The sequence below is a fragment of the Scleropages formosus genome, chromosome 17 (assembly GCF_900964775.1).
Source record: "Scleropages formosus chromosome 17, fSclFor1.1, whole genome shotgun sequence".
In the NCBI taxonomy this organism is placed as follows: Eukaryota; Metazoa; Chordata; class Actinopteri; order Osteoglossiformes; family Osteoglossidae; genus Scleropages; species Scleropages formosus.
Genome location: NC_041822.1, coordinates 22,939,478 through 22,952,761, shown reverse-complemented (window position 1 = coordinate 22,952,761; position 13,284 = coordinate 22,939,478). Strand labels below are relative to the sequence as shown.

Sequence of the window (13,284 nt, the reverse complement as noted above, 5' to 3'; positions counted from 1 at the left end):
AGTGGAACACACACACTCTGAGGGAACCTGAACAGCATGTCTTTGGACTGTGGGAGGAAACCAGAGCACCCGGAAACCCGTACAGACACAGAGAGAACATGCAAACTGCACACAGACCGAGTAGGGATCGAAGCCACGTCTTCTTGCACCACCCAGCCGCAAACAGACAACAGCGCCACTCACTGTGCCACGGTGCCACCCACAGCTATCAGTGTGGGGGTCACCTAGTGGTTACCGCTATTGTCCTTGCGCTCTGAGGGATCCTGGTTAACATCCCACTTCTGCTGCAGTGTCCTTGATCAAGGGACTAACCCTCAGCTCATACCGTAAAACTAACCCTGCTGAGCAAACGGGTAAATCAGCGTACATACAAGCGTAGCGTTCGAAGCCGCTGCCCGCAGCTCGGCCTAAACCGCAACTCGTCCGCCCAGCGATGGCGAGAGGAAAACGAAATATCGAGAAAGCTGCACGTTCCTTCCCTTTCCGCAGCGTCGGAAGTCATCAGCACGGCAGGCGCCGAGACCCAGCGGTTTGAAACGTTATTTTTACACGCGTAGCACTACGCCGTGACAGATTTCCAGGGGAGGCGTCGCGGCCCTTAATTAAAGAGCGACGGGAAGAGAGGACATCGGCGCAGGACATACTGACGTCACGAAAAGAACCGGGGAATATTAATACTCCCCGTTAACATACGACTGACGCTATTTTGGTCTGGGCTCAAGGCGCCGTGCGAGAGCGCCGCTTTAAGTTCGCCCGCGCCCCTCCATCGAGCCCTCGGAGCCGGGGGTGGTCGGCCTCACCTGTCGCAGAGGGGGCTGACCGCTCCGAAGGAGTCGCAAGCGCAGGGCAGGCAGCCGCTGGAGCCGTTGTTGAAGTGTCCGTCTTCGCAGGCTTCGCACTGGGGGCCCGTGTATCCCGGCAGGCAGAAGCAGTGGCCCGTGGCTTGGTCACAGTCCTCGGGATCCAGGATCCCCTCCCCGCTGCAGTTGCACAGAAGCTCTGGCGGGACAGGGACGCAGACAGCAGCGTCATCACCATGGGGGACCTTGAACGCGTGCTGAACCTGGGGTTACCCCAAAACGGGTATTAAAACCATTTCATTATTAATCATTCGATGAATGGACACATCCCTCCAGAGTGACTTATGATGCTAAATGACTTCAAATCAACCACCCATTTCTAGAGCTGGGCAATTTTTAACATCTCAATTCAGGGTAAGTTCCTTTATCAAAGGTAGCGGAGCAGGGTTTCGAACCCAGGTCCTTTGAGCGCAAGGTGGCAGCTCTAACCGCTACGCCTCCTGCTGGTTCAGAACACACTTTCCATTTGACATTTGCCTGAGACAGACCCTGCTGTTGGGCCCTTTAGAATCACTGCAGTAAAATCATTCGGTGGTACAAACTGGGTAAAAATATAACAATGAAGTTGCAGGGGACCCCAGTGTTGGATAAGCTATGAAATAAATATGAATTAATGCTGTTGTGCCGGCATTCATAATTGATGCACTTTCTCAAGACTGGATAGAGTGCAAAAACACCCCTGGGATCCATACGCCCTCCCGCCTGGCGTAGCGCCTTGGACATCTGGGCGATTCTGGATCTTCCAGGCACTGGCGTAGCAGTTAGACTTGAACGGGTTGGGATCCCACCATCTGCTGTAGTTCCCTTGATCAAGTCACTCAAAATCTTCCCTAAATAAAGGCTCCAGTGAAAAAAAAAAAAAAAACCCAGGTGTATAAATGAGTAAATCAGTGTAAGTAAGTTCACATCAGCATGAGCTAAATGATCCTGGATTCCTTATTCGTTACTCAGCTGCGTATCGCATTTCCTTTCGAGTTCGACACGTTGGTTCCGGCCTACGAGATCATCAGCAGATCTGCTCGGCACCTAAAGTACCCGATCACTCGTTTCGCCCCAAGCAGACTGCTAAGCTCCTCCACCTCTGCCCAATTGGTGGTCCCACGTACATGGGGGTCCAAAAGCACAAAGGTCTTCGGTTCTGGCTCCAGTGTGGTGGACCGACCTCCCTCTGTCACTCAGAACTGCTGAATCTCTCTCTACATCTGAGAAGGGTCTCAAAACTCATCTCTTTCAGACTCACATCTCCCCTGATCTCCTATGTGCTCAGTAAACATGTACTATGTTTTCTACTGAACGATTTCTTAAAAGCCCTACATGCAGCTACATGTGTGATGTACACTGATTTATACTACGGTAAGTGACCAATTGACTGTACTGGAGAATCGTAAGTCTGCATCCAAATCTCTCCTTCTGTTGATGCAATGCACTTTTTAAACCGTTCCCAGAGATGTACGTCGCTTTGGAGAAAAGCGTCTGCTAATGGAATAAATGGAAATGTAATAAATAAAAATACGTCCTCCTTCGAAGACGGACTCGGACAGAGAGACGCGCCTGCGCCGCCCCGGTCTCCCGTATTTCACACCTTCTTCAAAAGTCGGAAACGTTTTGCAAGCTCATCACCTTCCGCCAACATAAAGCATCCAGAAGCGCGACTTTGGGGAACCCGCTGCTGTTTTACGGTTTTATTTCTTTGGCTTTATTGTTGTTTTCCTCCCGAAGAGAAACGGCCCGGACGGCCTGTCGGCTCCACAAAATAATAAGGAGGGTTATTACTTTTCCAGCAGGGAAGGGAAAAGAAACGCACGTTTCTCCAACTCCGGAGCCTGCAGCTCTGCATCGCCTCCCGTTCCAGGATTAATCGCGAACGTGAGCATAAAAAAGCCATTATCTTCTGGCGCAAAGTACATCTGCATTGTAGGAGTGTGAGGACCTTTGGGTGGGTGTGTTCCTTCAGCTCGCAGTCGTGCTGGTGAAATAAATGCGGACAACATGCCTACACACACACACACACACACACACACACACACACACACACACACACATACACACACGCGCGCCGAAACGCTAAACTTTTCAGGGACCCATGAGCTCTGCTGCGGGGGACGTCAAAAATGATGTCAACAGACATCGCTGGCAGCGCTCTGCATCAAAGGAGACGCGTGGCGGCTCAAAACGGCCTCCTGGGGTCCCGCGACAAGGAGAACGCAGACAGCCGCGTCGCTTCGGCGAGTCGGACGCCGACATCCCGCACGTCCCCAAGGTAGAACCTCGGCGCGATTGAGATATTCGGAGTAGATGACGGGCACCGAGAAGGGAACGTGTCCTCGGACCTTTGGACGGAAGGGTAAGAAGAGCCTCGAGTCCTTGTCTTTTGCCGAACGGGATGGTAAACCCAGGTACGCCGGTCTGCAGAAAGATGCCTTCAACATACCGTCTTGCTCGACTCGAGAGAGAACTCTAGAACCCGGCAGACTGTCGATACCGAGGGAAGACCGATCTTCACCTCGAATACGCTATCGACACCTCGTCCCTCTTCATCGGCTTCCTCTAGCCGCCCGCGTCAAGTTCGACACGCTTGTCACGGTCTACAAGGCCATCGAAAGATCTGTGACCTGATACCTACAGAACCCGATCGCTCCCTACAGCCCAGTAAAAGGGCTGAGCTCCTCCGCCTCTGGCTGCTTGGTGGTCCCTCTCACAAGGGGTCTAAAGTTTAAAGCCTTTATGTTCTCAGTTTTGCCCTCATTGTGGTATATTGAGCTCCCTCTGTTCCTCAGACATGCTGAATCCCTTTGCGGAAGACTCTGGAAAGTGCTTCTAAGGTGAAACCCTGGTCAGCTTAGCAAAACATTTCATTTTTGAAGACTCCTTACTGACTCTGTCTAATTAGTCTTGCATCTTGTTTATCTTTGTGGGCAGCGGTGCTGAGATGCACTTCCGGTCAACTCCCCGCCAGCCCTAAATCACTCCTCTATCTGTTTTTCTTTCACTTTTTACCGTATCTTCTTCTTCTTGGATGCTTTGGTGTTTCATAGTCTCTCGTGAGTGTTTGGAATTCATGATAGCCCCTCCCCCCCCAAAGAGTGGGGCGGATCCCTGAAGCACCGTGTCACTTGTATTCCCGGCAACATCTTGTGCAGCGTTTTGGCCACATCTCGACTGTATTCGTAAAATATTTTACAACGTACATCTCATAGAAAATACAATGTGTACATTACATGAGCAGAAAGAGACATAGATGCAGACATGTGATTCTTAAGTGCAGTTAGTTTGTTTCTTTCCACCATATGAACCAATGTTCATCACACGAGTAGCTGCATAAAACTTTATCGGCATATCGATGATTCCTGATCACCTTCCTAGTAATTTTTTTTTGAGATGCATAAAAACATTTACGTTACATTACGGCAGTAGGTGCGTAAAGGTTTATCTGGGGATAAATTTAAAGTTATGGCGCATGAACATTTACACCTTACGTGAACTTAAGAGATGATGGGTGAAGTGAGTCTGGAAGAGGTGAGTTTTCAAACCCTTTTAAAATGCGGACAGAGATTCAGCAGTTCTGAGGGAGAGGGGGAGATCGTTCCACCACGAAGGAGCCTGAACCAAGAACCTCCGTGCTTTACCTTTCGTGTGCGAGACCACCAAGTTAAATTCACCACCAGTTACTATTAATTCATCACTTCAATAAGTAGCTATGCGTGTGCCATGAAACAGACTATTCTTCAAAAATTGTGCATGTGCATGTATATATAAAGCACATTTATAATTTAATATATAATACATCACATGTTATTAACATTTACTATGTAATTAAACATATATTATACATAATATAATACATATACATATTCAATATATATTATTTAATATGTAATTAAAATATATATATTAATTAATATATATAATATACACAAAGCGTGAAGCCGTTTGTCCCAAGCGGGGTCGCGGTGAACCGGAGCCTAACCCGGCAACGCAGGGCACCGGGCTGGAGGGGAGGGGACACACCCGGGATGGGACGCCAGTCCATCGCAAGGCACCCCAAGCGGGACTCGAACCTCAGATCCATCCAACAGCAGGACCCGGCCAAACCCCCGCTGAGCCGCTGCATCCCCCTTATATGAAATATATCTATATTACATATATGTGAAGTATGAATTTTTTCTCGAGTTGTACATTGGTTTGGAGTAAACGATCTGGCAGATGCACGAATTCACACGGACCGAGGTTGCGCTGTCCAGTTTCTATGTGGAGCCGTTTTCCGTACGCTTCCGCCTTCACGCTCGCTCAATCTCTGGACGTATCCACGCGAGTCCATAAATAACGTTCGCGCTGCCCGAAGTAGGCTAATAAACACACACCACTGCAACGGCCAAGGTGCTCCCGTACCCCGCGGGCTTCGCCGCACTCGTCCAAGGAACCGTTGTATAAGAAACGCAATTTTCCCTTCGCCGGGTTTCATTACAAAAGAGTTTCGCACCGAGCGACGGCCCGGCCGCGCGTTTCCCGAGATGCCTCGCTCCGCATTTTCGGAACCGTCCGGCACAATTATGAGCAGATCCATAGTTCCGCCATGAAAATGGGACACGGCGGATATATTTAGCAGCTGGCAGAATGTTTTTCACCCGCGTTGACTGGCTGAATGGAGGTAAAACAGGGAGGTCACCTCTTTAGCAGTGTGACTGCAAAAGCGCCCCCAGATTCCAACACACACACACACACGTTACATAACTTTCCGGTCGCACGGCAGCGGGCAGAGGGCGCGCTCTTTTTGATAAATCAGCCGGGGGCCCGCCGAATGATCATGGGAGGGTTATTTCTTGTCGCTTCCAACTTGTGTTCCTGACAAACGAAGAGGAAACCCCCCCCCCCCCCCCCCCCCCCCCCCCCAGCAGAGCCAAAGAAAGAGTTTCAGAAACAAGACGCCCCTCCGTTCCGACAACGAACCTCGCGGTGCGAAAGAACAAAAACGAACAAGAAAATAACACGTCGGTACGACCTGACAGGAACGAAATCCTCGCGGACGAGATTTGCTGTCAATATCGGTACTGAAGCGGTTCGAATCGCCAACGAAAGGCGCGCAAGGAGAAGCTGTGTATTCGCTGCGTTTTTCGCATCCTGCCTCGGTTTCTGGGTCAGCGCCCGCTTGGGTTCCACGGCCCCCATCCACCGATCTCGGCGAACTGTTAAGGACCGAAACCTCTGATGGTTTTTACGTTAATACAGGTATGCGGTATTCATGAAGTAACCTCCCGGTCAGGAGAGGACAGCAATAATCGAGGCGTTTCATGCGGCCCTCAAGCTGGAGGTGCACCTGATGGGACCCAGAGGTCATCGCCCATCGCCACGCTGGCCAAAGTCTGAACCGTGACGCCTGGACCATAAGAGGTCAACCATGCGGGCCGTACCGCGAGGGCTCGACTACGAGGTGTGGACCGTGAGGACTGGACAATAGGGACTGCGCCATTAGGACGGGACCACGAGGGCTGGACCCCGAGGCTTATCCTCCGTGCGACAAGCCTGTTCCACCATGCCCGAGCTAACCGGTAACCCCTTGACCAGCGGCAGCAGGTGCACCTTGGGAAACCGGCCGACTCAGTGGACCAACAACAATATTTTTCTTGCCGACGTTCCCGACGCAACGCTGAAGACTATGTCCTAAGAATGACCATGCTTGAGAACTGCTGCTGTCCATCTCAACCAACCATTAATCTCAACCGTGGGGCCTCAACACACGGAAGGCTATGAACCGCGACGGCTGTGGACTGGGACGCAAAACTGCGACGTGAAATGGGTCTTGATGAAACTGATCGCACGTCTGGTCCCATAAAAGTCTTACCACCCCATCCTTCCTCCTTCCTCCTTCCTCCCGCCCCGTGCGCACAAAGCATCCCTGCAAAGGACCAACCCGAACCACGATCTGAACCACCATAAGGCCCCTAGCAGAGAGAACCGAACAGAACACGGAGCATTTTCCAGGCCACGGCCGACCGTTTAATGTAGAAATCGTCACCCGGGACACGGCATGCATGGAAACACTCGCCGCTGGACGATTTTCCATCTGCGGCGGGAGGCTTGAGCTGCTGGTGGGAAGGGCTTGGGAACGAGAGGCAGCTTCCCAGCTCATCTGTATTACGCCCGCTTGTCCTTATAGCCTAGAAAATGAGGCAATAACACGGTCACGCTTAGATACGGAGTCAGCGGGGAACTCGGATCTGTGGCTATTTCAAAGAGAGGGAGGGACGAGCTGGATTCTGTCTAGAAGGCGTCCGGATCCGAGAGCGCAGACACTGTCCAGAACCCCATTCTAACGCCCAGCTGCGGAAGGCCACTCATCGTCGCCCACATCCCGGATACGCTTCTCGAGGGTCGGATGGCCGCGTTCTCAAAATTTCCCAAGTAAAACTGGAAGTGAGCGGCGGCCGGTAACGATGCCCAGACTCGACGCTACGAAAAGCGGAGAGCTTACCCCGCATCCGAGTGGGTTTTCCAAGGGCGCCGACGAATCCTTCCGTCCCAGCCTCCCGGTTCCCAAGGAGATCCGTAAAGTTTTATTTATTGCCCGCTAAAGACTGGGGATATTGTGAGCCGCGGACCCGGCCGCTGCCAAGTCCCGCAGAGCGCTAGCAAACGCCGCCGTCTCATACCGGGAGGAACTGGAGGAGACATCAACAAAAAGGGGGTCTGGAGAAAGACGTACTTACGTAACAGTGGACAGGCGGCCCTATTGAAGCGGACTTAAATAGGTGGCCTGTTGTGGGGCGAACACAAAGCGAGTACACAGGGGAGCTGCCCCCTCCGAGCCTCCGGGTTCAAACCGGGCCCCTCTACGAATGACCGCCGCATCCGAACAAGGGCGTGGGAAAACGGGATCTCGAGAGGCGCTAGTGTCCGCGGTCCCACCTTTCAGGCGCAGAGGCTCATTTTGCAGGGCCACTCCGTGTGGAAAACGTCACACCTCCCCCCTCGGCTGTCGCCCCTGTATTCGCCGTCACCTTCGGATCAGGTCGGTCCCCGGGCGCCCCCGTACTTCCGCGGAGAGGTGTTGGGTGCCCCGATGTCCTTACTGGCGGGCGACTTTCCCAAAACACCTACATCTACAGGTAGCAGATGCTCTTCTCCTTGGAAATCACAAAAAAGATGGGCGAGCGCACACGAGCTCGTCGAAATCGGTTTTTAATTTGCACGGCACAGGTGCGTTTCGACTCGATGCCTACGTCAGCGTGCACGTATATCGCGGAAGGAGTACAGGAGATCATGCGACAGGTTAACGCATCGCGATTCTTGGACCGAGAGCGAAAATGTTAAAAAAAGAACGGAATGACGAATGACAATGGTATCACGGAGAAGGTGTGAGAAATGTAAAGATTACCGGGGTACAAATGACAGTCAACAAAACCTTCAATAGTCAAGTTGAAAAGAAATGTAATGCTGAAGCCTGACTGGAATAGTTTAGACACACTAAATATATACTGACCTCCAAACACATATATCTACAGTCCTGTAGGTCTAAATACATATATACAGAATAATCAAAATCACAGCAAGTGCAATAATGATCATTTTCATGTAATAACTTTTTTTCTGATATTCACTCCTAATTTTCACTGGAGCAACTTAAATTTGCATTTATTCACTTAGCAGACACTTTTCTCCAAAGCGACTTCCAATGAACTCTATGTAGTATCATCAGCCCACACACCTTATTCACCGCGGTGACTTACACTGCTAGATACACTGGGTCACTCATCTATACATCAGTGGAACACACACACACACTGTGGGGGAACCTGAACAGCATGTCTTTTGAGTGTGGGAGGAAACCAGAGCACCCAGAGGAGACCCATGCAGACACAGGGAGAACATGCAAACTCCACGCAGACTGAGCAGGGATCAAACCCACATCCTCTCGCACCACCGAGGGGTTGTGAGACAGCAGCACTACTCACTGTGCCACCGTGCCGCTCAGTACTTTCCTGATTAAAGGTACTACAGCCAGAGGTATGATTTAAACCTGGAGCCTCTGAGCCCAAAAGCAGCGTCTCTTACCACGCTGCTACCTGCTGCGTAGCCAACTTGACTGCCAGGATCCAGTCCCAGCAGAGAGGGAGGGAGCGCCGCTCGCCGCTGCCATTGAATGGGTTTCCCGTCCCTTAACCGTAGGCCCACGGGGAGGCTGACCTCAAATAAGCACTGATGGCTTTGGCAGACTGGCCTCTGTGTATTCCCGGTTACGTAACACCGCTAAGAGGTGGTTACACAAGCTGGTGATTTCGCACGCACGCTCGACGAGTCAGGCTGTGGGGGTCCGGTGCTGTCGCTTGGCATCAGTCCAGCGACCCCGCGATCCTCCCACATGGAGCTCGTTCCATTGCGAGGTCACAGCCCCTCTCTAGCGACAAGGTTGATTTCTGCTGCACGGCAGCCATGACTGTCCTCTGTGCTCCAGACCCAATTTTTGTGCATCTAAAGGACCCCCCAAATGGAGCGGAGGGTGTCGACCCACCAGGAGACAGACACTCCAGATCGAGACGGCGTAAGGATCCGCACCCTGATCCCCCCTCCCAGCTCTCAGCGTCGAGACACATCTGGAGCGCGCTGACTTTCCGCCGGCGTGTCGCTCATTTGCCGTGTCTACCCACAATGCACCGAGGCAAAGATGCCGCATTTGCGCGCAGCAGGGATCGGCCTTAGCGCTCGATACGGAACACGACGAGAACATTTCCCGGGCGGCGCGATAACGCGGCGCTCCGGCGAGGCCGCTGATGCTGCGCGGCAAGACGAAAACCATAAATCAATCATCCAATCGGGCCTCAGCGGCTCAGGCCATAGATCGCTAAACACAGCTGGGCCATGGATGCGCAGTGCTGATGCCTTGCATTATATCTGCGCTCCCCTTGGGCCCGTGGCGCCGAGGAAACTACCAGAACTCTGGAAAGATGTGTTCTGGCACTCCCAGACCAGTCCCGGTCTCTTTTTTCACTGGCTTTCTTTATACAATGGGAAAGCCTGGCGCCCGTCAGCAGGTTCCAACCACAGCCTGTCACCTTGGAAGACACTCCTCTGGACCCAGTATGGGACAAACTCAAAGAGCTATGACTGGCAGCAGTGTGCACCTGGTACCTGGGAACTGTGCAGAAGGCTGCATGAATGGATGGATGGATGGATGGATGGATGGATGGATGGATGGATGGATGGATGGAAAACTGGATGATGGTATTTTAATTCTAAGTCAATAAGCATAGTGAAAGATGGATGGATAGATGGATGGATGGATGGATGGATGGATGAATGGATGGATCAATCAATCAATCAAAATTTATTAATCCCAGAGTATGAATGAATGAATGAATGAATGAATGACTGGATGAACAAATGAACGAATGAATGAACCCTTTTTAATCGCAGAGGGACATTCGCTTTGGTTGCAGCAACAAACAATGTAGTACATACTGTATGTACACATATACAAGAGTTGTACATACATTCAAATGTAATGTATATGTGGTAAATAAACATATATACAGTTAGAAAAATAAACAAGCTGTTCTGGGATTCTAGCACCAACCCCCCCCCCCTTTAGTCAGGGCCTCTCATGAGTCTCAGTTCCTGAAATGAGCCAGAAAAAAAACGTCCTGGAGACACGGCGCCAGATCCCTTTTGCGGTTTCACACCCTCAGGTGTAAACTTGGGCAAACGGGGGGTTATATGTTCGGGCCGCCTGCTGGATATGACGGCGCAAACAGGACGTGCCGGGTGAGCGAAGACGCGGCGAGACGCGCTTGCATCAACACTTTCGTCTCCGAGCCTCTTCCCCCTAATGAAGAGACGACGAGGACGACGACGGCTCCGTGGGTCAATATAATGGCTGGACGTAATTCAGCCGTAATTGAACGCGCACAAAGTGCTGAGGAGGCCCAGGAGGACGAGGCGGAGCGGGAAGGGAGGAATGATGAAGCGGTGGAGGAAAGAGAGGCGGCGTATGACCGAGGGCCGCGGGAAGGGTTCCAGGACCTGCATCACGAGGAGCCCGCTTGTACCCGGCGCCATCTCGCACGATGTGCTGCCGTACCTTGGCAGCGAGACCGATGGACCGCGCTGCCCGGGGACTGTAAATCAAGGAATCTGGCCCAGAAAAGTCCATCAGTTCAATGTGAGCAGGTCGATCAATCGTGCCTCTGCCCGGGCGACGTCTGCCGTACCTGGCGGGGATGCAAACTTGGGGCTGATGGAACCCCCTTAGAATGTCAGCATTCATACATCAAGGGTCCCTCATTAGGTAAAAACACGAGACTCGTCCACCAGGTCTTCGGTCTCTTTCTCCTGCTTGATAAAAATCACCCTTTAAGCTCGTTGAGCCCAGGATTATTATTCCATCCATTTACTGATACAATCGCTTGCCTCTTTCAACTTCGTTTAGCCGGTATTTTTTGCACAGGGCTGCAAGAAAGTGCCGGAATCTGAATAGCGAACATCCTTTTAGACTTACACTTACTATTATTATTATTTTACCATTGTTTACGCAACACTTCCACCATCCAGCGAATTTTACACCTCATACGGGAGCACATTTTTCTGAAGGAGTTCCAGTGCAGGACTGTGCATAAAGGAACCGCTCACGGGATTCGAACCTGCACCATTCAGGTTACATTCAGCACGCTTCACCACAACTAAACACACATCTTTATGCTCCAACAAGCATTTCTGAAGCTGAAACTTGCCTTTTCATCTGTCACCTGCGACCTTAACCGCCCTGCTACTCGTGGACCTGCTGTACTGCACATGTTCCATTGTCTGTGTTGCAAACCAGTATTTCTATGCCCTCTGTTGTGTGTTTCAGTCCCGCTCAGGGAGCACGCAGCAGAGCCCAGCGGGAGACTTTTTTATTGTTTAGCAATCCCTTTAACTGCCGAACTCCTCCAATGAACACGGGCCGCAGCCCTCCCACATGAGAACGCCGGCTGATGTGCCCCCGGCGTGGGCAGGACACCGAACCTTAAAGCACTTTAATTAAATCCCCCGACTTCCCTCCCACAGACCCTCAGTTACAGAGCAAAGACCCCATTCTGCACTGTTCATGAGGCAGCCAGGAGTTCCTTATTATTATTATTATTATTATTATTATTATTATCACACACACACACACACACACACACACACACACACACACACACACACACAGTCTAAAACCGTTTGTCCCAAGTGGGATCGCGGCGAGCCAGAGCCTAACCCGGCAACACAGGGTGCAAGGCTGGAGGGGGAGGGGACACGCCCAGGACAGGACGCCAGTCCGTCGCAAGGCACCCTAAGCAGGGCTCGAACCCGAGACCCCCTGGAGAGCAGGACCCAGTCCAACCCACTGCGCCATTTCCCCCCCTTAATAATAATAATTATAATAATAATAATTAGTTCAATGATTACTCTGTCTGAGATGATGCGCAATGTTAGATAACCAACTTTTTGACAACTTATCCATTTTTACAGAGCATGATTCTTACTGAAAGGGGATGCGGTGGCGCAGTGGGTTGGACCGCAGTCCTGCTCTCCCGTGGGTCTGGGGTTCAAGTCCCGCTTGGGGTGCCTTGTGGTGGACTGGCGTCCCGTCCTGGGTGTGTCCCCTTCCCCCTCCGGCCTTACGCCCTGTGTTGCCGGGTAGGCTCCGGTTCCCCGTGACCCTGTAAGGGACAAGCGGTTCTGAAGATGTGTGTGTGTGTGTGTGTGATTCTTACTGAGGTAATTCAAGGTATCTACCCTGGTCGAGGCTACTACAGCCAGAGTGGGATTCAAACCCACAAACAGCTCTAGACACTATGCTGCCTGCACATCTGTGATGGACTGGGGTCCTGTCCAGGGTGTGCCCTCCTTGGCCTTGTGCCCTGGGCTTCCAGAATAGGCTCAGGACCACCGTGACTCTGACAGTTGAGCATATACCACCCTGAGAGTGAGCATATAACTGCGCTGGAGTAACAACAATACAGCAAAATATACACACGAGAACGGGAAAATACTTTTTTTCTACCGCGTGCCCCTCTTGCCCTTCACACTCTCACAAATCGTTTATGACAGAGATGGCACGGCGAGCAGCCTGGGTGTCCCTCCTCCCTCCCATCAGACCACTCGCCTGTAATTACTCCCAATTCCCTGTCAGGATTCACGAGAGCTCTCATCATTACTCTTCAAGGGCCTTTTGCAGCCTCGCACCCTGCGTCAAATAACACGTTCTACCTGTAAGACCTTTTCAATAAAAATGTAACAGTTACATAAATAAAGAGCTGCATTAAGGGAGGCCTGACTAAGGGAGATGCAAGGCACCTAGCAACGAGGCACAAAGCACTGCAGTGAAATTGCTCATGATCACCTGAACCCTCTCAGAAGCCTTCAGGGTTTCAGTAACTGCCCTGGACACCAGTCGCTTCTCCATCAG

General features: G+C 51.5%; 1 protein-coding gene across 2 annotated transcripts in view; it reads right to left on the bottom strand.

Annotated features, from left to right (window-relative positions):
* The window catches only part of LOC108921867 (multiple epidermal growth factor-like domains protein 9), a 105,223-nt gene that overhangs the window by 71,797 nt on the left and 20,142 nt on the right, over window positions 1-13,284 (bottom strand). The window contains exons 1-2 of one of the 2 annotated variants that reach the window (XM_029259663.1): window positions 7,330-7,360; window positions 801-999 (exon numbers count right to left, since the gene is read on the bottom strand). In XM_029259663.1, coding sequence (XP_029115496.1) covers window positions 801-999; window positions 7,330-7,336 — 206 coding nt within the window. In that variant the 5' untranslated portion in view covers window positions 7,337-7,360. Of the gene's footprint in view, window positions 1-800; window positions 1,000-7,329; window positions 7,361-13,284 lie in introns of those variants that run through there. The other variant, XM_029259662.1, reaches the window with a different exon arrangement.